The 25,064-nt window shown below is 35.1% G+C and overlaps 1 protein-coding gene across 2 annotated transcripts; it reads right to left on the reverse strand.

Moving 5' to 3' along the window:
* Window positions 1-531: 531 nt before the first annotated feature.
* Window positions 532-24,456, reverse strand: LOC123538532 (uncharacterized). 2 transcript variants are annotated; one of them, XM_053529451.1, is made up of 11 exons: window positions 24,302-24,456; window positions 19,869-20,490; window positions 19,295-19,442; window positions 17,168-17,319; window positions 15,641-16,206; window positions 15,026-15,253; window positions 14,282-14,387; window positions 11,327-11,451; window positions 10,248-10,360; window positions 8,984-9,067; window positions 532-4,353 (listed from the first exon to the last, which is right to left on the reverse strand). In XM_053529451.1, exons 2-11 carry the CDS (start codon window positions 20,472-20,474, stop codon window positions 4,340-4,342), a joined length of 2,142 nt encoding a protein of 713 aa, XP_053385426.1. In that variant the 5' UTR covers window positions 20,475-20,490; window positions 24,302-24,456; the 3' UTR covers window positions 532-4,339. The 2 variants fall into 2 exon arrangements, with proteins under 2 accessions (XP_053385426.1, XP_053385425.1); XM_053529450.1 differs by lacking the exon at window positions 532-4,353 and having other exon boundaries at window positions 7,736-9,067.
* Window positions 24,457-25,064: the final 608 nt, after the last annotated feature.

The following is a 25,064-nucleotide window of genomic DNA, read 5'->3' on the forward strand; positions in this document are numbered from 1 at the left end:
TTATGTGTTGATAATGTTTATTTGTTTTAAAGGAAGTTAAAAGTTTCAATTCATTTCGTCTCATCGTTGTATATTTGTTTATTTAGTAAAACGCCATATACCATAACACATTGAAGATGTCAACACCGGCCCGATTTTACAAGTAAATAAAGTCATCTTTGTGCTTGGAGATAAACTTCCAGTTTCAAAAAAAAGTGTAATCGCATATCTGGGTAAGATCAAAGCAAGGACTCCAGTAGTCCTATAAATAAGACCTGACAACATATTTTTACATTTTGACGTCTGTCGGTTATATCAGGTCTTAACCGGATCGCCGTTTATAAGATGTAGTGAGTGCGCGGCCAACCTCCTTGTCGCCTTTAATCATCAAATCATGAACGATATATCACAGTCCGAGGTAAAAGAACACTACTTACACCGAAATTTATCTTTTTTCAACTGCTTAGGTAAAAGATTACAAAAAACTTTACTTGTTTATGTATAAAATAGCTACAGAGCGCTGCTTAATCTAATGAAAATAACAAAACAAAGCTAAACTAAAATTTATTTCTTAAATAAGCAAAGGTAGGTCACAGTATTTTTTCATAAAGTATCATAAATATTCTCAAATAATATATACACATATTATAAAATTTTCTTAAATAATTTTCAAATTAAACAAAGAGTTCAAAAATAAATTCCATAGATTGCATTTCATTTACAATGTCGTTATGGTAATGTCTATTGAAACATTAAAATGTATAAGATTCAACAATATTTCATAAGAAGAGGGTCATCATGGCACAAGATCGCTCACAAGAGTTTCGTGGCTCGAACAGGTATTAACCCTTATGCTGTACACGATTGATTATGCATTTGCGACCAGTGCAGTCTGATAAAGATATGCACTGTTCACCATTCAGTCAGTCTTTTTTGTAAGAACACAGTTAACAGTTGATGGTACTGTCCAGCTGAAAGATGGACAAGTTCATTATAGAAATTCAGAAGGGTAAGGGTTAATACGCTGATGAAACTATCCCCCTCAACTAATAACGATTCCCGCGTGAGTAAATTTTGAAAACGGTCGTCCAAATGAATGAATGCATGCTAGCTGTTACAGAGAATTTCAAAATTCTTTCAATACAGAGAAAACAAGCCTATTCATGACGGTCATAATTTTCCAACAAATTATCAGGGTGTTTACAGTTTTGGCAGTAGGTCACCCAAGGAAATGTTGTGAGAAATTAGTCTAAAATCGAAGTATCGGTCTCAAACCGAAGATGCTTCGGACTATATAGCGGAACGTGCCGTCAATGTCAGCCATTTTTACTGACGAATCTCGACCACACGCGCATCCTTGGTTAACCAGTGTCACCCAAACTATTCTGTAGATTCAGAACTACATACAGACATATGAAACATGTGGGCGGGGGGGGGGGGGGGGGGGGGGGGCTGCGGACAAAGATTGATCACTGAAAGTGCGGCTTTTTGCGCGCAACCAAGCTATAAATCAAATCATACAGAGATGCAATAAACTATATACAGACATATGAAACATATTCGTTATTATGAACCTTAGAATGGAAAACAACATTAAGTTAAATAAAATATCCAAAACGTTTTATTCTTGCCAAACTTACAATTTTCTAAAGTTTCAGCAAAATATGAAATCTGAAAACATAACGGGGTTGATCCAGAAGTTTTCAAGGACAGTGTAAGAATTAAAAAAATCTACTTAACAATGCACACGTAAAATGTATTCATGTAATAATTAGCTACTGAAAATGCTAAAATCGGGGTGGTATTTATATCATTTTGTTGTGATTGTAGTGGTCGTTTCTAGAGAGTTGTTTGTTTTATGAATATTCGACTTTCAACAAAAAGCTGAAACTTCAATATATATATATATATATTATATCGTAAGCCGGGCAAAAAGTGTTTAATCCCCATTTTTTTAACAACTGATCAATAGACAATATATATGTAAAAATACGCTATAAGCGTCCTGAAAAATAAATTAAGACCTGAAATAAAATAAATTGATAACTAATTTCGACGAATAAAAACAAAACAAATTAAATCTAGCCTACAAAAACCAAACAAAACCCTGGTCTGGTAGGTAGGTTTGAGGTAGGTAGGTGGATCTATTGTTCAAACATGCGAAGTAGTAATTGAGCAAGTTATTAAAAGGAGGTAGAACTATGTGGGAAATATGATCAGAATATGAAATAACGTGTACTACTTTGAAAATTAGGAGGTAGAATTATAAGGAAAATACGATATGAAATAACGTGTACTACTTTGAAAATTAGGAGGTAGAATTACAAGGGAAATATGATCAGAATATGAAATAACGTGTACTACTTTGAAAATTAGGAGGTAGAATTATAAGGGAAATATGATCAGAATATGAAAGATATAACGTGTACTACTTTGAAAATTAGGAGCTAGAATTATAAGGGAGATATGATCAGAATATGAAAGAAATAACGTGTACTACTTTGAAAATAAGGAGGTAGAATTATAAGGGAAATATGATCAGAATATGAAAGAAAAAACGTGTACTACTTTGAAAATTAGGAGGTAGAATTATAAGGGAAATATGTTCAGAATATGAAATAACGTGTACTACTTTGAAAATTAGGAGGTAGAATTATAAGGGAAATTTGATCAGAATATGAAATAACGTGTACTACTTTGAAAATTAGGAGGTAGAATTATAAGGGAAATATGATCAGAATATGAAAATAACGTGTACTACTTTGAAAATTAGGAGGTAGAATTATAAGGGAAATATGATCAGAATATGAAATAATGTGTACTACTTTGAAAAATAAATTACTGCGATGTCGAATTTCTCAACATGTGAAAGAATAAATTGGTAACAACATACTGTCATCAGACGACATTTCTAACACAGACCGTGACGGGAATGTATATGCTACAGATACCACTAATACTGTTAATATAAGGCATCCGAGCACTAAATCTAGCTGGCCGTTTTCACCCATAGAATAAGCAAACATTCCAGGGCTGCAAATAACTCCACGAACTCATTTACTACTCTGTAACCTAACTTCGGTAAGAACCATGTCAATACGAAATTAAAAAAAAAATCTAAAAACTTGGGAGATTCTAACTGTGATACGTTAAAAATGTTTTAGTCGCAGCCTATAAAATTCGCTCAAACTGAGCCCCTCCGTCCTAGTCACTGCAAGAAATTTCACTTAAATTTAAGGAGAAAAGTTCTATAACGGGGAGTGCGCCATTATATCCGGGCTACCTTTTTAAACATTTAGTGTTTGTGTACATCAACCGTTGGTGGCGCCATCTTCTTTGGTTCCTTTGCGAGATTATAACATATATTTGAAATTTAAATAACTTCAGTTCATATTATACAGAACATCAGCGATTTCTGTGCAAGATGAGAGTACGCTATCTATTCTAATTATACAAAAAAAAGAGAGAAACAGATATCACTGTTATGAACTGTGACGTTGATATATCAGATACTGTAGTGTTCTTTGATCTTGGGACTAACGAAATACTGTTTTTCAACGAAGGTTTCAAAGACACAGATGGAAACTTCACCTGCGGGTATCATCTAATACAAAACAGCTACCTTATTGGAAGAAACTGTTAGCCGAGCTAGATTATCTAAATAATTTTAGTCTACTCACACCATATAATTTAACTGTTAGACTCAAAATACATGATGTCCTAAGTTAAGCTTCAAAATATGCAAAATGAACTTAAAAGTTGGTGTTAAGATCAAACTGAGGTAAGAATTTCACTGAGTGCATGGGCGACTTGGCAGGATCGAATCAAAGACACTTTAGGTCTGAACCTCACTCCTCCGCCCTTACCAATTGCCAACTGCAATCGGTACTGGTACGCATTTTAAAACGAGCTGAACATATGAAGCGATTATAAAACACATTTTGTTACAGTTTCAACCTGATTTATCAACTCTAAATGTTGAAGTTGTTACTTAACAAGTTTTATGAGCTAGAACTGTGCTCAGTTTGCTTTAAAACGCTCCAGGGTATTGGCCGAAAAAGGACAGCGGCGAAGAAGTGCGTTACGACCCCAAATGTCTGATAATAAACTGGGATTGGGAGGTTCTATAGACTACACATTACTTCTGGACATGTACAAAACACAACATTTCAATGCAGGATAAAAAAATCACATTTTTGGGGTATATCCAGTTCGGGTATAGCCAACTTGGGAGCATTCCATTTCAGAGGTAATGCCACATCTTGGGTGCATTCAACTGTACGAACGCGGCACATCCGGGTTCAAGCTTTGGTCGAAAACCTAACCAGGTTTTTTACAATGCACGTGCAGTGTTGAGTTGTTACCATTTTGTCTCTAAAATAGAAAAATAGAATACGGCCATTAATAAAGCAACAGTGAATACCAAAAATAATGGACACAAATTGACCTTTCTATTTTCAATCAAGGGGGCATTAAATCCAAATTGTTTTCGTTTGAATTCATTCTTATTAGGGTCATTTTGTTTAACTCTTAATCTTATAAATAGTGAAATTAGTTTCAGAAGTCTCAGTGGTAAAAAACAAGATCTTTCACAGAAATATATTAGCTAATTCCATTTTATCAACAATTTATTATTAAAGATGATTCACACAAAAAGCTTTACAAACTGAAAGCTATGAAAGGCATCCCTAAATTCAAAGTTTTACCCAATTACCATTCCATCCAGCTAGTGTGCGAAAAGTCCCCTGGATTTCGAACCAGCACTTTTTTCTTCGCAGATCTTCAGAAAGACCTATGATATATTCTTTAATTAAAAATAAAACACACAAGTCTAGCTTTCGTCCGAAATGTTAATCAAACTTTTAGGCCGCATTTACATGTAGCAGGGAAGAGGGAAATAGATACATATGCACGGGAAGCCACTAGTAGGTCAACATGGTCCACTATTCCATTTCACAAACAGTAACGTTAAACAAAGTAAATTTAATGTACATAAAACAATTAACTTATTTTTAAGTATTTAGTTCCTTTACTTACAAACCTAAGTACGTGCGTTGTAAGTTCCATAATGCTTATATGAGCCGCACCATGAGAAAACCAACATTGTGCGTTTGCGACCAGCATGGATCCAGACCAGACCGCGCAGTCTGGTCAGGATCCATGTTGTTCGCTTTCAAAACCTATAGCAATTAGAGAAACCGTTAGCGACCAGCATGTATCCTGACCAGACTGCGCGGATGCGCAGGCTGGTCTGGATCCATGCTGGTCGCAAATGCACTATTTTGGTTTTCTCATGGTGCGGATCAAAATTATTATTTTGAAGTTAAAACGGGTTAAAACGACTGTTCAGAAAGACGTTAATGCAAACTTATATTTTCAAAAAGCACTACTTTTACTGGTTGGTATGAAGTATCACCGTGAGAGCTATAAAGGGAGGTAATCTCAAACAATAGTTCAATAATAATTTTAGCAATGCTGGTTTTAAAATTACTTAATCCAGTTATAATTTGTTAGATAACTAATACCATGAAACTGTTGCCAGATGAAAAAAAAAATATATTTCATATTCTTAATCACACTACATAGTATATATTTTTTTCTCCACATAAACTAAAAGCATTACGGAACTTAAAACTGCCCACATTTAAAGTAAAAGGCAAGTTCGATGTGATCCTTCGGTTAACGCGGGTCAGTACAGCAGTAGCTGACAAATCGGTATTCTTTTAAATAACAAGCGGGACTGTTTAATAAAAAATGTCACAATATCGTTCAGCACGCAATGACTAACTACTAAAAGCTTGAACTATAAACAGGGAGTAACGCAGCTACCTACATCACTATTTCACTAGGGACAAACCCTTTTTCAAGGCAAGCACACTAGTATTACTACGTCATTGGTCAAAGTCAAAGCTCAGCTCATAAGACAATGCAATCACTAAATTATTCACTCAAGTGATTTCCAAATGAAGTATAGAAAAATGCTCTACATTTTTAAAGAAGCACACTCCTTTAACACCAGATTTGCAAAATACAAAGGATAAATATCCTGCCTTGCAATCGCAAACAAAATCAAGTCAATTAGGTGTCGTAAAAATATTATAAATATTTTTCTATCCCATGATATTGTTTTATGATTTAACCTGGCCTTGTTGAAGACAGTTCATAAATCAGTTGCCATTTTCATTATAGATCATAAGTAGTGAATCACACAACAGCATCAAGGAGGTGTTCTAAGAAAAACTAGCACTTAAAGTTTTTTGTTGTTCTTCTTTTCTGTTTGTGTTGGAAGGTCCAATATCACATATAAATGAAGCACATGTCTCTGCCTGTCAAACGAAGGAAACGAGACGAAACAATACGATAGGGGCCTACTAGTAACAAGGCGACATATCATGCAGTGTATTTTGCAAAGGGAAATGTCAAAACATAGGATTTCTACCAATCAGACTGATAGAAACCATACACTCTCGTTTCAAGAAGTAGATAAAAAAAAAACATCTATCTACATACCTATATCAATATTTTGTTCTCATTGCCGTAAAATAGAAGAAAGTGATTATAAAAAAATGTCAAATGCGAAAAAGGCAACATTTACTATATACAAATGAGATGAAACAAACATTAGTTGAGTCAATGCTGACAACCATTGTGTTAAAATTATGTCAATTATTTCAAACTGCGTTGGACCATTACTAGAATCTGTACTGGGCAGACGATGGTCCTTAATCAGCTTGCTATCTGGGACGTGTTGCGACTATCGCCATTTATTTTGGGCGACTGCCGCAATTTTTTGTTATTCATTATTGCAAATAAATCATTCTGACACGAGATGTTACACGGCTTACGAGTAAAGACCTGTATATTAACAGTAATTATTGTTTTGCTTATGTCAAAGTCAGCATTACGTTCTATATATGCATACACTTATGTACCAGCCAACATTGCATTATCTTGCTAATCATATACGTGCTAGCATTAAAGTTTTATAAATAAACTAAAATTGCCAAGTAAATTTATCATCAGCGGCAAAGCAGAATATGTAATTCCCTCAACGCAAACGCCTGACTTGTCAACTTATTAGCCACACTGTGCAAAATAAGCCTATCACTAGACAAGTTTTCAAAGCTTATAAACAAGTAATTGAGATGGTAGCATGAAACGCATATTATAGCTAGTCAATCAGTCATATCTCTAGCTCTGAAGCTGAACGCAGCCTAATGAGATAAAGATCTTATATAAAATGTGGTGCCAATCAAACTTTCCGCCTATCTCTAAACTTGAAGCTCAGAGCAACTTAATGATAATGTGCTACGCTCAAAGCAACTTAATGAGATGGTAGCACAGAATGCATATACAAAATGTAGTATAAGCGAAACTTACCGCCTACCTCTAAACTTGAAGCTTTAAACAACAAGATGGTAGCATAAAGCGCATATATAAAATGCAGTATCAGGCAAACTTTCCGCTTATCTATAAACTTGAAGATTAAAACAACCTGATAAGATGGTAGCATGAAACGCATACAGTAAATAATAATCAATGTATGTGACTATCTGCAGAGAAACACAATATGAAAATAGCATAGCGTGCATATGAAAATAAGGCAAAGTATGTACCTATCTCTAGAGATGAAGCTTAAAAGCAATTGAATGAGATGGTAGCATAAACGCATATATATATTTCAATCTCACTATGTGCTTATCTCTATAGTCTAAAGTTTTTATGATAGAAAGCATATACTTAACTTAACGCCTGCCTCTATACATTAATAATCAATGCATATATTCATAAGTCAAACTATAGGCATGTCTTTAAACTTGAACAATCAATGCATATATTTATCAGTCAGATTACACGCTTATGCCTGCGTGTATTATTAGTCAAGCCCTACCCCTGAGTTTAGAAGGTAGCATAAGACGCACACAAATATTAGTCAGATATACGCCTCTTTCTACACTTGAAAGCTTAGATGTTAGCATATAATAACAGTCAAACTACGCCTATCTTTAACATTAAAGCTTCTATGGTCATACAGACCGCATATAATGATAAATCAAACTATACGCCTATCTCTAACTTTAAAGCTTCCATGGTACATATAATAATCAGACAGACTATAGGTCTATATCAAACTTTAAAGCTTCTATGGCAGCATAAAACGCGTATAGTTATCATTCAAACAAAATGCCTATCTCTAAATTTAGACGGTAGCATAAAACGCATATATAATAATCAGTCAAACAACAGCCTAATTTTAACTTTAAAGCTTCTATGGTGGCACAGAACTTATGTACCGATTAGTTAAACTATACGCCGATCTTTAACTTTAAAGCATCTATGTATGATTTGTAAGTTTAAACCTTTAGCTTCTATGTTAGCATAGAATGTATAAAATAATCACTCAAACTATACGCCTATCTTTAACTTTAAAGCTTCTATGGTAGCACAGAAGTCATATAATGATTAGTCAAACTATACGCCTGTTTCCAACTTAAAAGCTTCAGCTACTATGGTAGCGTATAATGTAAAAAAAATAATCAGTCAAACTATACGCCTAACGTTAACTTTATAGCTTCTATGGTAGCACAGAACGCATGTAATGATTAGTCAAGCTATACGCCTGTTTCCAACTTAAAAGCTTCAGCTACTATGGTAGCATAGAATGTAAAAAAAAATAATCAGTCAAACTATACGCCTAACGTTAACTTTATAGCTTCTATGGTAGCACAGAACGCATGTAATGATTAGTCAAGCTATACGCCTGTTTCCAACTTAAAAGCTTCAGCTACTATGGTAGCATAGAATGTAAAAAAAATAATCAGTCAAACTATACGCCTAACGTTAACTTTATAGCTTCTATGGTAGCACAGAACGCATGTAATGATTAGTTAAACTATACGCCTGTTTCTAAGTTTAAAACTCAGCTTAAGAGCAACTTAAGACGATGGTTGCATAGAACGGATATAATAATCAGTAGAAGTGTGAGTATCTGAATGTGGCGTACTGCATATTTTCTTGTGTCCTTTCTTCCATGACGTTTTCTGACATGCCGTTGAACAATACCAAGCTCTGTGACACTTTCCGCAGCCTGCAATAGACATATATGGTAATTTCTACTCTACAGTATAAAGAAAAATAATCAAATTAACGTTTAAATGTGTCTCAAAATATAGACAGTTCGTTTCTTTTCATTGTATTTTCATCCCCAAGAACTATATAATTGACACCGTTATATGTTGTATTTTCTTGAAATTGACACATTCTTCATAACAACGGCCACAACCAGTTTGATATAAGTAAATTTTATTTAACATGTTCAGGGAGGTATTAACTGAATATCCAAGACGAGTGCCAAAAACAACGCTACTTGTATCTGCCAGAATTCAAAATCAAACACAAAACAGTATATTTTCGCTAATCATTTCCAGATCCAGGTCAATTCAACTAACTGTTACCGGAACCAGAAACAAAGTAATGCACAAACTACGAAAATATTCAGTAATCATTAGGAACTCCCAGACACACAGGTCATACACACAGATCAAAACAACATTGCCTTTATAGAAACTGGTAAGTTTGTTTGTTTTGGGTTTTACGCCGTTTTTCAACAGTATTTCAGTCACGTAACGGCAGGCAGTTAACTTAACCAGTGTTCCTGGATTCTGTACCAGTACAAATCTGTTCTCCGCAAGTAACTGCCAACTTCCCCACATGAATCAGAGGTGAAGGACTAATGATTTCAGACACAATGTCGTTTATCAAATAGTCACGGAGTACATACGCCCCTCCCGAGGATCGAACTAGCGACCCCGCGATCCGTAGACCGAAGCTCTACCTACTGAGCTAAGCGGGCGGGTTTAGACTTAAACATAGATTAAGGTATTTCACCGAATCCACAGATCAAAAACTATACATTGTATATTGCTACAGCAGTGTAAGACTTCTCTTACACACAGTCCAGGATGTTATCACTTATTCCTGCCTGACAAAACCCACAACAACTACTCATTGCACTAACATAACAGGATTTACAAATAAATTGGGATAATTTCAACAAATCCGTAAATTTATCAAAAATATTCATATAATGCCATAACAAAACACACAGTCTCGGATATTTTACTTTTATATTCCTTCCTGACAAAATCCACAACAACTATTCAGTGCACTAACATAATAGAATTTACATATAAACCAGAATAATATCAACACAAAAAATAGTTTAATAGCAAGGCATTGCCCTTGCAGAACCAAAATATTACACTTACCAGGATATTTTTCTTTATCATCAGTCTTTGCTAGTTTTCCACATTCTGTACATTTTTCTGGACCGTCTCCCTCAAACTTGCATCTCGTACACTGGCACCAAAAGTTGTATCCCCTGTACATGGAAACGAGAGCTGTCACTATTGGTGACAAATGCCCCCAAAGCAGGCCCAAATTTGCTACACTTGTGTGCCCAAAATATGCCAGAATAGTTTACGTACGAATCATTTTGTGACCATGATTTGAGAGACCCGGGTCATAAGCACGACACACCTTCATAATATGGTTAACATGTGTGTCAAATTATTTTCAAATCCCTTGAAAAATGCCAGAGTTATGGACAAGACAAGAAACAGACCATGTTAACGTTTAACCTCTAAGTTTGACCTTGTCCTTGGAGCTAAGGGTCTGGGTCTTGCGCATGACACGTCATCTCATTATAGGGAACATTTACACCAAGTTATTTCAAAATCCCTTTATGAATAGCGGAGTTACAGCCCGGACAACGAATTACACGGACGGCCGGACGCACGGACGGACAGTGTGACTTTAATATGCCCACCTGCGAGGGCATAGAAATTTATTTGTCTTTATTTAACAGTATTACTACAGGCATAGTTCATTTTTATATTTAAACTGTTTTTAACACATGTTTTAGTTAGTTACGTTCAACTAAATTTAAAATATTACAATTACAACATTAAACATTCTGTTAATAGAATATAACATATATATATATATATTGCCAAACATTTTACATTGTCGCATTCACAGGGAACTTGAATCACTACTTTTACGTCGACTATCTCAGTTTTGAAAATGGGTAACATGTTATCCAAAGAAAGGATTAATTCATGGCTGGAAGTAGGCCTATTTCCGAAGGTAATTGTCCTATAAACTTGATAAATATAATGTGTAGTGTTGTTATCCGTTAGGGGTAGGCTCAACTGAGGAGATACTTGCCAGAAAACGTTTTTGGAAAGCCAGTAAATATTTCGCAGCTCATTTTTACAGAACAGAACAGAACAAAAACTGCATTCATTTTCATTAATTTAAAACAAAAATGTTGCTTAACACCCACCGGAAAAGCCACGCCCTTCTCTCCTGTCTGGGCAACCTTGTGTTGATGTATGTTGTAAACAACTCCTCCCCGGCTTTTATGGGCTTCTTTGCTCGAACAAGCACTCCTGGGTGGCCATCTAACACCTTGAAATTTAAATACAAAATATTGTGATTTATGACGCAAGTGAATACAGCAAAGCTTTATAAACCATTGATACGAATGATACAACTGTGGTAAAAGAATAAATCGATCTAGTGCACGTTACATTCTACAAAGTTTGTTTCCTCAAACTAGAAATATTGGAAACCGAAATCTTTTTCTAGTACGGAAGTGTATGCATGGCATTAAAACCCCCAAAAGTCTGCATTCAAGAACAACCTTAAAAATTCATTACTACGTATGTTCACACTATGTACCCGGATAATCCCAACTCTGTTCAGTGACCCTAACTCAGTGCCAACATGGCTGACAGAAAGACGATGTATGTAGTTAATTTCCCTGTCTTTTTTCATGTTTTTATGTTTGTATGCAAATTTAGTGTAAAACTTTTGATAGCCATAATATCCTGTATTGATAACATTTTTGTGTACTAAATATTTCAATCGACAAGTCACATTATGTGGCTGGAATTCATTAAAATGTACTGAAAGAAGTCTTCAAAATGAACATTTTTTTATGTTTCTAACTGTTTTAAAGTACCAGAAATTGCAATAAGACCTTACTTATCAACTGTATTAGTTCAATAAACTCTCTTAGACATTGTTTAACAGTATCAAGTTTGAAATTCATTTTTATAGCTTAAAAACTGTATTGATTATGAGGTGGGTTTAGATTTGCGGATAATTCCTGACTGGTATAGGAAACAGTGCTGGATAAATACGAACTTAGAATGGATAAACACCTAACCAAAGGAAAACATAGCTGTTTGTCTTTGCTTTATGTATGAATTATAGATGCTCATAGTTCTTTGACCCACCCATCCCTGCAGGGATGTGGGATTCCTATATCCAATTTGTCCAACTCGTGATTTTTTGCCGGCAGACAAGTGCATTTTTTATTCTGTGTGTCTGCAGACAAACAGAATTTTTCAGGTATAAAATGAGAAAACAAAAAAATATCATTTAGATTGTGTGTTGCTTCAAGTGTATGGAGGTGATAAAGATAATTTAATGTATGAAATCCATGATGTACTTGCTAAGAGTCTCTGACTGCTGCCGTTTTAGAAAAAAAACATGCATCTGTGTCTTTAAGCATCATTTTCCATGATCTGATTGGTTCTTTGGCTAGGTCTTGCGCACACTGTAACTCAGTGACTATGGTAAAAAATCAGAGACATCAACAACTTAAAAAGGTACTTCGACAAGTTTGTTAGTAGAATTCCAACTGCTGAGACAATAAGTCATTGTCAAAGGAAATATGGAAGCTAGTAGTCAGCCAAATGAAAATCAAAAGCACACAGAGATCGCAAGTATGACTAAAACAAGTCGGAACGTTTTAAGAGTCTTTCTTTGAATTTATCTGGCTTTGTACCATTGCGTGGACAGTGTTTTGGGCATGGCATCAAAAGATCCCGAACCCTGCTTGTGCGATTTCAGACTTTTATAAACTTTAAAAGGCAAATATTTTAACAGCTTATTTTTTTACCACAGTTACTGTGATATGCTTTTCTTTTCATTGTCCTAAATAAAGAATTCTCCAGTCTATTTGCAGTTTCATGAAGGTTTAATATTACAAATCCGAGCGACTGAAATTTGACTATGGACAAGTGGATTTTAAGTGTCCTCGGACAAGTGAAAAATGTGTGGATTTCCACACCCCTGCCCTGTCAGTCAATGATTATCACCCCCCCCCCCCCCCCCGACACACACACACACAACACACACTTATCTTCCCTTCTTACTGTCGGAAAAATATCATATTTAATAATTAATCATAAATCTAATCCCATTTAAACAATATAAAAATATTCCATTAGCACCTCTATAAAATCCCTTACACTATAAGATATACAAGATTTAAAAAAAAAATGCAATTTTTCTGAAACAGTGTGTGTGTGAGAGAGATTGAGGGAGAGAAGGTTGGGGGTTACAGAACTTCGAACAGTGGTGGTATTAAACAAGTTCTTATATAATCAATATATAATAATTTTGACTTTTATATTGAATTATTTTTCGAGGGTTTATCCAGATTTTTGCAAAATTTCTATTTGCATAATATTAAAATTATGAACAAATATTGGCTGTAGTGGGCATACATATAACAACTTGTAAAATTAATGACAAAGTTTGAAGACAATACCGCTTATAAAGTAAAGTAATGTTTACAGTAATCAGACCATGTACATGTCAACTCATTCATTCCTATAGAATACTAGTCAGTTAGGTGTTGATCCTTCCCACGATTTCGTGTAAGTTAGGTTTTTATCCATTCCATGTAAACTGAGTTCGGTTTTAATCAAATCGAAGTTAGGTTTTTATCCCTTTCTCGCTGTCAGTACATTTGAACATGTATTGTGACAACATGTAGTGGGTTAACAACATAGTGTAAATGGGCCTATAAAGCAGTATATTTTTTTTCTTTCAAACAACAAAATAGTAGAGGCATCAAAAGCATATAGGTATTTTTTAAGATTTTTTGTAAAATATTTCATTGAAAAGTTTGCCTTGTCCGTCGGCATTCCACCTGAAAATACAAGGGCTGATATATTTAACATGATACATTTTGAAATAAATATACACTTGATCAATGGAGACAGATATAACAACCAAAATATTCCTTTTTACGTCAAAATTACACAGAAAACAAAGCTGTATCAGCTTTACATCCGCCATGTTGGCACTGAGTTAGGGTCGCTGAACAGAGTTAAGATTATCCGGGTACATAGTGTGATGTTGGTTTGCTTTACTCATATCGTTTTATTCATAAAATACATTATTACTCGTGAAAGCAGAATGTGGTGCGTTCTCAACCTACCTCAACATTGTTGTCACAGGAATGATTCAAACAAGCATGGAGTGGAAACATCCCGGCAAACATTGCATCATCCGGGTCATTCATCGTGTGCATGCGCACTAATTCTCTAGAAAAGAAATTTAGTGCATACATGTTTACTCAAACTATTAATGATGGTGTAAAGGAATGTGTATTCTTGTTTTAAATTTTATGTGTGACGTAGAACTTTATTTTTTTATGGTAATGTTAAGGCAACGACATTCACTAAATACGACATTTCTTTAAAATTGAAGTTTGGTCACATTATGAACATGAGAACATGATGGTTGATTGTTTTGTTTCTAAACTATCTTTCTAAAATGCCAAATTAGGAGAAAAAAACATGCCCGAGGAAGGAACCGAACTGACCCAGTCGCAGTGGCAATGAACATTTTCCCGCGGTCTTCACCAATACCCCACGGAGAAATACGTTAATTATAAAGCTATATAATTAAGGTAGTCTACCACCGTTATCCTGTTACAAGCGTGTTTCAATTTTGAATGGAAAAATAAGTAAAAACAACTACTTCTTATGTGTTTCTGTTACTTACACTCTGTTAGAAACTAAGTTTCAAGACTTTCTAAAGAAATATAACAATAATGTTCTGATATTAAAAAATCCTTTTTGTTGTGGTACATTCTGGACGTCAATGCTTATAAAATCGGTACTTTTCATAGTAAGTTTTGAATAAAAAACCAAATGATAAAGATTAGACATTTATATACCTTCTAGGGTCTTGGGCAACGTTATTCAAGAAAACATTAAACGGAGGGGCGGGGTCCGAGAATGCCTGAACGTTGCACGTGGCCTGAAAGTACCGCCCATCAAACTCCTTGTTATTTATCTTCAAGCGATGATTGACAGGTAGGCTGTCGTTATCAAATACTTCTTGCATGATGGAGACCATTGTCGGTATCACAGCGGCGTTACTAGCATTTCCATAAGCAATAAACCTGCGCCATAAATGAAAATAATGTATATCTGAATTCCTTACTGCAAATATTTTTTGTCTTTTTTTTTTTTAATTCTATAATGATAAACGCACGTTCTGTATTTGACTTATGCAGATAATCGAGTTACAACTATATTAAGTTGACTATTTTGATAGTATTAAGCAAAGAACATGACTTGAATAAATTACTTGAAATGTCCAATGTGTTACAGCAAGAATAGTAGAACTCGTGACGGTATATAAGCGGATTGCAACCACCCTTGACTAATCCAGTGGAAGTACATTTCTTAGCGTTTAAAATGGATAATATTGAATTTGGGTCACCCTGGTTACTTTTGTAAACAATATCTCATCAAACGTAACGCATGTTACATATATTAGTGCTTACTTTCTATATGGCGATTTCGCCATGGTCCAGTTTGCAGCGGTTGGTTTGTCTCTGCCTTCCTGGGCCGCTAAACTATTTGCCAAACAAATAATTCTTGCCCAGATATTAGCTAGGACAAACGGACTAAATGATGCATTCCAAACACCCCTGTAGCAACGCTGGTCGGAAGCGAGCGTTTTGTACTGTTCACAAACTTTGTGCAGTTTTTCAACGGCTGGATTTTCAGAAACACACAAAATCTGATGATATAACGACCAACTTTCGTCTCTGCACTCAACACTACAATATATTGCTCTATTTCCACATTTTTTGCACTCAATACGTGGTCTGATTGGCCAATACTTTTGGACTACTTTCTTCAACTCCGCGTTCTGCGCAAGCACTTCCTTCCCAAAGTACTCTTCCGGAAGCATAAGACATTTAGCACAGTGTAGACAGGCAGTCACGTGTTGTGTATCTAAAGTTTGTGCAAGCACCGCAGGTTTATCTCTAAAGCAATTTTCTCCTTGAGAAATATTTTCCGCTGCCTCTATAGCTCGACCATATTGCGTAAAAACTACATTCGCCTGTAAAAAAGAATGAGACCGATTTTAAAATTCCATTTCCAAATTAATATATAAACACTGTGTAATGAAACACTGGTTGTTTTCATTAATGTGTTAATGATGTTTGTTCAATTAAAACAAAAACGTTATGATGTTGAATACATGCTTATTATAATATTATAATACATGCACCTCTCATTCTCTGAACGTTTTTAAGATACTTTAAAAGCTAATTCATCTGAAATCGTGAAATGTTATTACTAAACGTGTACACAAGCTGTGTATTCATTAAATAGGCAGTTCAAAATTTAACTCATAAGTATTGCATGAAAGTACCACACCACCCCATAATTGGGCTTCCAATGCCGTTTGTATTTCCTTTTAATGTGTTACATGCCAGACCAACTACAAACGCCAATTTGTTACTTTCCAACTATACTTGTGAAGGACTCCCCCCCACCCCCCGCCACACACACACACACACAACACATACACAAACACACCTCCCCACTACCCATGAGCATTACTTCAGGTAGTAGCCATAAAAGACATGACCATTGTATCTCATAGCCACTGGACACTACGTTGGCTGATTTCTATTCTTGTATGTTCAACACTCACAACACCAAGATAGTTTGCATGTTTGTCCTTTGTTCTGTTATGCTATTCTGTCTGAAACTGGAACCAAACTTATGCACCTACCCATAGGGGCGTCTTGCCTCCTACGCACTGGTCTCCCCTTTGTAATCGGAACAAAACTTATGCATTATGAGCAAGTTGCCTCCTATACAGTGGTCTCCCCTAACAGAAAAAAGACGTACCTAGTAACGCTAAGGGAGACAATCGATGCGAAGAGAACAATACAACTATACAATGAAAAAAGTGCTAAATTCGCAGAAATCAGCCACCACAAAAGATTTTAATATTTTAATATGATGGAGCACTCCTAAATGAGGCTTTAACATCATAAATGTTATATTACCTTTGTGCCTTCTGTAAGCGGACCATAAAGTCTTTTAACTCGAATGTTTTGGAACAATAACGGCATATCTATATCATTTTTGTCCAGTTTACATCCCTGTCGTAGCCACGCCTCCGCGTGTACCGGAAGGTTTAACGCGTGCAGAATCTGTCCTAGTAAAAACACAAAACTAATACAGTACATTCTTTTAATACCAAATTTACGACGAATGTAAATAAAAGACTATATAATTATAATACCTATTATCCAACATAATGGAGTCGGACAAAAATGATTGTCTGCTCGAATACTTGTCGGACAGTAAAAAAATGACTCGACAAAAAATGAATATTCCTCAGCGATTCCCGTATTTGACAGGACCAAATGACCCTACAAAGAATTTAACATACCTCCGCGATTCCTGTATTTGAACTGATACAAAATGACTTGAAATAATTGAACATACCCCGAGTATCGAATATTTAACAGTACAAAATGACTCAACAAAGAATTTAACATACCTCCGCGATTCCTGTATTTGACTGATACAAAATGACTATAAAGAATTGAACATACCTCCGAGTATCGAATACTTGACAGTAAAAATGACTCGACAAAGAATTGAACATTCCTCGCGATTCCTGTATTAGACTGATACAAAATGACTATAAAGAATTGAACATACCTCCGAGTATCGAATACTTGACAGTAAAAAATGACTCGACAAAGAATTGAATATCCCTCCGTAATTCCCGTATTTGACAGGACCTGGTACAAAGTGACTCTACAAAGAATTGAACATACCTCCGCGATTCCTGTATTTGACTGATACAAAATGACTCAACAAAGAATTAAACATCCCTCCGCGATTCCTGTATTTGATTGATACAAAATGACAATAGATAATTGAACATACCTACGAGTATCGAATACTTGACAGTAAAAAATGACTCGACAAAGAATTGAATATTCCTCCGTGATTCCCGTATTTGACAGGACCTGGTACAAAATGACTCTACAAAGAATTAAACATACCTCCGCGATTCCTGTATCTGAGTGATACAAAATGACTTTAAAGAATTGAACTTACCCCCGAGTATCGAATATTTGACAGTACAAAATGACCCGGCAAAGAATTGAACATTTCTCCGCGATTCCTGTATTTGACTGATACAAAATGACTCAACAAAGAACTGAACATACCTCCGCGAGTCCTGTATTTGACAGGTACAAAATGACTCGACAATGAATTGAACATTGCTTCGCGAGTCCTGTATTTGACAGGTACAAAATGACTCGACAAAGAATTGAACATTGCTTCGCGAGTCCTGTATTTGACAGGTACAAAATGACTCGACAAAGAATTGAACATTCCTTCGCGAGTCCTGTATTTGACAGGTACAAAATGACTCGACAAAGAATTGAACATTCCTTCGCGAGTCCTGTATTTGACAGGTACAAAATGACCCGACAAAGAATTGAACATTCCTCCGCGATTCCTGTATTTGACAGGTACAAAATGACTCGACAAAGAATTGAACATTCCTTCGCGAGTCCTGTATTTGACAGGTACAAAATGACTCGACAAAGAATTGAACATACCTCCAAGTATCGAATATTTGACAGGTACAAAATGACTCGACAAAGAATTGAACATACCTCCGGCTCCGCGATTCCTGTATTTGACTGATACAAAATGACTATAAAGAATTGAACATACCTCAGAGTATCGAATATTTGACAGAACAAAATGACTCTACAAAAAATTGAACATTCCTCGTGATTCCAGTATTTGACTGGTACAAAATGACTATAAAGAATTGAACATACCTCAGAGTATCGAATATTTGACAAAACAAAATGACTCGAAAAAGAATTGAACATACCTCCGCGATTGATGTATTTGACTGGTACAAAATGACTATAAAGAATTGAACATTTGACAGTACAAAGTGACTCTACAAAGAATTGAACATTCCTCCGCGATGCCCATATTTGACAGGTACAAAATAATCCTCCGCGATTCCTGTATTTGACAGGTACAACATGACTCTTCAAGGGCGCGATTCCTGTATTTGACTTGTACAAAACGACTATAAAGAACTGAACATACCCCCGAGTATTGAAAATTTGCTAAATTGAACATACCTCCAAGTTTCCAGTATTTCACAGGTCTGAAATCTGTGGGGATACACTGACAGTTCTGATAAGCCTCTTTGTATCGCCCTAGTTCATACTGCAAGGAGGCAACCTCACCCCGTAATGTGAAATTTGCTGCATCATATTTCAATGCTTCCTAGAAAAGGTAAATAAAAAATGCATTTTAAGTAAGTACATTAATCCTACGAGTTTATAGCCTTCGTTTACATGAATAAACATAGAAATTTACCCGATTTGAGCAGATAAATTCAAAAGGTCAGAAATGCAAGAGCGTATGATTAATCAGAATATACGTAGGTTATGATACGTATTATATAGTTTGTATTCCATCGAACTGGAAAGATGCTTATTTTCGATGCTCTAAAGCAAGTGCCAGAAACATTCGTTAACAAAATAACCTTAAACATTATATTTAAGATCATTTTGATTAAATTTATATCAGATAATATATTGTATATAATATGTAATACTGAAATAACTGCTTTTATATTGCAAAATTAATGATTATTTTCAAACTTTCCCGCTTTTGAAACTTTAAAACACTATCTTATCATTAACAGACCTTCATTTTCTCCAGCGCCTGTTCATCATTTCCCGCCTTTCTAAGCTGCAGTGCTGCGCCATATTCTTGAACCGCCATCTTTGGATCCTGCATGAACACTTCAAGGAGAGGGAACTCTGTCATTCCCCATTTCTGCATTATCTCCCTTTCCAAGACTTCTAGCTCATTGTCACCTGGATATGGTTCTTGCGAACTCATTTTAACCGCATCATAAGTTTTCTCTTGTACGTAATCAGAAGATGACATGATGTCTACTTGCATATCTTTTAAACCTTTCTTTATTTCACTGTCATGTGTATCAATTTCTAAACCCAATCTAAATGTAGCCAGCGCATATTCGAATTTGCCTAGCTTTGTCAACGCATTTCCCCACAAAGCATATCCGGATGTAGATTTGGGATGCATTTCTAACAAGCGTTTTGCGTCTTCTATGGCTTCTTGGTATTGTCCCATTTCGTGTCTGCATGAAGAACGCATTCTGTACGCGTCTAGTTTCTCTTCTCTGTTGTCTCCCTTGATCACGGCCGTCAAATGTTCTTCAGCTTGACGGAAGTTTCCCTTCCCAAACTCAAACATGCCCCGCTCCAAGAAATCACTCGTCGACATGGTTACTGTTTTACCCCTAAAATAATCATTTATAGTTCATTAACAAGAAAAAGATAGTTGTCGATTGTGACTCGAATGACATGAATGATGTAGACCTATCTCAGAAAATAATGCAAAATACGAACGGCTTTACATTTGAGGGGATTTTTTTTATCATAACAAAGACGTAAAACATGGTAGTTTCTTTGGATGGAAAAACTAATGAAATTATTCCTCAGGAAAAGGGAAATACAGTTCAAATAAATATTTAAAAATATAGTTAATCCGCCATTCTGTTTGATGTTGCCATGGAAACAAAATGGCTGCCGTTTTGATCAAGCAAATGCGAAAATGTGCATTATGTCGTCGATTTTAAAAATTCTTTCATTTTCTTAACTTATTGACATATTTAGCACTGGGTGAACGTTGGCTTTCCCTTTCATCTCTGGCATGAACTCTTCAACAATGACTAGCATGGTTTCGTTATACTCCTTGTGCGCAAATGTATTCAGTTTAGCCAGGCCACTCGTAAAAATAATGCTTTCTTATATTCACTTTGTGGAAGAATGTAAAACAAACATTTTTTCTCATCTAAATGTTTTATCAGCGAAACGTAACAATGACGTCACAGAGTAAGTTAATATGGGGGTGGGGATAGATACTCCTTTGAGAATTTTCATGATACTTCTTTCACATAGCGCACATCCTTTTTGTAGGTATTTTTTACGCTTCTATACCTTAACTGATGTATATTTAGGAACCAGCTTCCAGTTCTTTATAGCGAGCTCGAAGAGCAGGCCCGAACTTTACGGTAACGCAAGTATACTTTCACTCTTGGTGATGGATTTGAAAGACTGTGACTCAATGCAGACTTGGAGCGCCGGTATAAATTACAGTCTCCGGTACATACCGGATTAACTAAATTTGAACGAAAATATCTTAAATGTATATATTTTGTAACCATGGTGGTACTAACCCTAACCTTTAGTCAGTATTTTATGCATACTGTACACTAAATACATGCGGACATGCAAAAATATGCATATTTTTGCCGTGCGCTAGAATTGATAATCACTTTCGGGCATGCGCAGAAGACCGCTCGGAAGTTGTTAAAAAGCGCACCCTAGCGGACAGGTGCTCACAGGAAATACTTCTCTCCGCAGTGAATACAGAACTTCATTCGATTGCTGAAAATTATTCATCACTAAAAAATAATGCAAAAAAAGATTTCCAGTTGTTTGGAAAAATATTATTTTCATTTAAAAGATCCAGTAGCGGCCAGAAAATGGAACAAAAAATCATTAATAAGCACAAAGCCACGGGAACGCGGCAATGACGTCACCGTGACACCGGCTTCCCATAAATTTTGCAACGCATGATATTCGCTGTTACAGGTACGATGACACTAAATGTAGACTATCTTGAAGTGAATAGGTTCTCGCGATTTCTTTTGAGTAGTGAATAGTTTCTTTGTTACATATAAATGATGTATACATTTTTAGCTAAATCTGATTTCTTTGAGCTCGCTTTGAGGTTTTGCCTTATTTCATATTAATTCATTTCATTTCGAAGTTCAAGTGTAGTTCCGTAACAGAGAAAGTTATAAAATGAAAATCCCACTGTCATAAAAATGGAAGTTTCATGTATAATTCACTGTTTGGAACAGTTAAAATTCATATATAATTCACTAACTGGAACAGTTAAGTTTCAAATATATTTCACTATTTTAAACAATGAAAGTTTCATATATAATTTTGGAACAGTGACAGTTTCAAAAATAATTTAATTTCATATTTCACTAAACCACTGAAGAACCTGAAATCTTTATCTATATCAGGGTTAGCAATATCAAAATACTTAATGGAATAGAAAGAAAATGTGTGGAAAAGATAAGGCAAAACATTAAATACGTAGTTTAAGAGATGCTAACTCCAAACAGATCGGGCACCTGTTCTTTAAATACGAAAAACAATCTATATAGCTTTCATACCTTGGTGGCATGGGAGTATCTTTTTCTGAAGAATTTGTATCTCAAATAAATACATTGTGTATAATAAAGCATGACAGCAAAATAAGATCTAAAAAAAAACACTGCGAACTGATATAATTTTTATAGCGATCTGACATATCTAATTGATGTGGAACAATAAAAACGTTGTGTTATTTTTACCTTCATCTGGTATGATACCAGATATTGAGTTAACATTGATATTACAGGCTGATCTACAAAAACATAGGTAATGTATATCGATATTTATTTTACGGAGGGCAACACATACTAAAAGGTATGTACTGGAGACGTTGCGTACGTTGTTGGCGAACATCGGAAATTTTTCAGTTTCGTTCACTTCAATGTTTCATGAAATTCGTTTTAGAAATATGGTTGTTTATCTTCTTATATCACAAGAAAGGCAAAACAATCTCCCTGTTAGTAAATATGATCGCATTTACGTTTAACAATTAGTAAAAATTTAATTCGACATAGAATCATAGAAAACAACACAAAAACGTCATGTAAGATGTAACAGAATTTACACAGAAATCGCCAATGCGCATTATTTAACGGCTTGGTAAATTCATATTTTTTTTTTCCGTCAAATAAGAAGACTCGGTGACGTGACGTTAACTATATTTGACGTCATTGCAGTCATTTGCTGTTCAATACTTCCTGTAACAAACAGGAAGCAAAAGACAAATCCAACTTAAAACGTAAGATTTAATGTCTTCCCTCGACAGGATTTGTTAAAATTTCTGTATTTTCTTTAACTATTGTATGCTTTCTATATCTATTTTGACAAAAAGTACATAAATTCTATTTTTGAATTAATAAGTTTTTGTCGTATTTTGACTTTGATAATGGCGTTTAATATATATATACTTTAATCTAGCCGCGATGTCACACGTGTCAAAAAATGCAAAAATTAAAATTACGAAGTTGTTACGTGCCGAAATATTTAAAAAATATATATATATTTGTTTACAAAACAGCGACCACAGTCTGAAAGTACATACAATTGTCTGCAAATTGATATGCATAAGTCTTACGTTGAATATGAATTAAATTTAACATATGAAAATTGCAAAATCTAGCCGAGATGTCACAGCCGTGAAATTAATGTAACGTCGACGTTACGTTTGAAAACTAAATAATGTATATGTATTACAATTGTGTCTGAACATCGCAATATAATTTACTGTCTGAGAAATGATTTGATTGAATAAATATTATATAGTACATCTATATCAAATATTTCCTTAAATATCGAAACGACATGATTTATGAAAACTGTAGTCCAACCACCCCAAGTAATCCCTGTAACGTCTAAACGGCTTAAAACGATGATAACGTCAGTTACGCTAATGTACGCCAACAATGAGCGTATACCGTCTGGAATAACGCGATCGTTTACGAATCTTACTAATACCGCCCCCGCACCCACCCACCCACAAATAGTTAAATGTCCACCCCTTGCAATTAATGTGCCGATGATGCAAAGTTATTTCTAAGTAGACACACTGTGATACACTGCCGGTTTTTCCAACAAGAACATTATTTTTTCCTGGGGTGTCATGACGGTGAGCGCGGGTACTATGGGTATTCTTTTTAATTAAAAAATCGATAATATGAAAATGAGAAGAAAATTAATATAAAACTATTAGAATTCTTAAACGCCAGATTTTATATTTGTGCGTATTGTTTTCATTTACCGATAGAAATACACGTGTCATTAGCCCACGTGCGTAACATCAAACACGTGATGTTACCCACGTGCGTAGAACTGACAGTAGTCTTGACAAAAACACATACACACATTAAGATGAACAAGGCTGAAATAAAGACAACTTACCGCTTGATATCCTTTAATGTTTTACTAGTTTCGAAACAACTTTAATACACGTTTTACAAATATTAGTATGGTAAGAATTTAGCTATGACTGTTCCATTATTCACTGCATATTGCTGTTTATTTCTCAAAACAATAACAGCTGTATCTGTCAAACTCTTCACGTATAATATAAAGACAGCTATACATACCTGTAGTGCTGATAAGCCGCGTATCGGCTTTTTTTCGAGGCACGCAACAGGGTATTATTTTATCAATAAGCTAGTGTGGGGTTTATTTCACATACATAATTTTCTTAGTGTTACTGTTTTCTCAAAATGAAGTAACTTTGAAGTAACGTTTTTTCCTCTTTAAAAACTGAATAGAAAAAAAAATAATAAGATGAAAGCAAATTACATATAAATTTATATCGGAGCCTCATCCAGGTGTTCTGACCGAGTAGCAGATGTATCGCCATGGTAACGAGAAAGTCAGCGTGGTAGAAATCTTTAACTAATTATACGAATTTGTTCTTTGCACTTTTGCATCTGCACATTACGATAAAAATCATTGCATTGTGCAAGGAATTAATTGCAGGGGCGGCAAAGAGATGGTGACGCGATATTGGTTTTACTCACGAGATTTATCTAATTGACAGTTACATGCCTCAAATGGTTATGTTCTACACTTAGTTGAAACACTGAGCTATAAAAATAAATGTATTTTATAGTTCTTTGGTTGAAAACATGTGTATTTTTAATACCAAATATGTGTGAAACCTTAAAAT

Source organism: Mercenaria mercenaria, chromosome 18 (assembly GCF_021730395.1).
Source record: "Mercenaria mercenaria strain notata chromosome 18, MADL_Memer_1, whole genome shotgun sequence".
Lineage (NCBI taxonomy): Eukaryota > Metazoa > Mollusca > Bivalvia > Venerida > Veneridae > Mercenaria > Mercenaria mercenaria.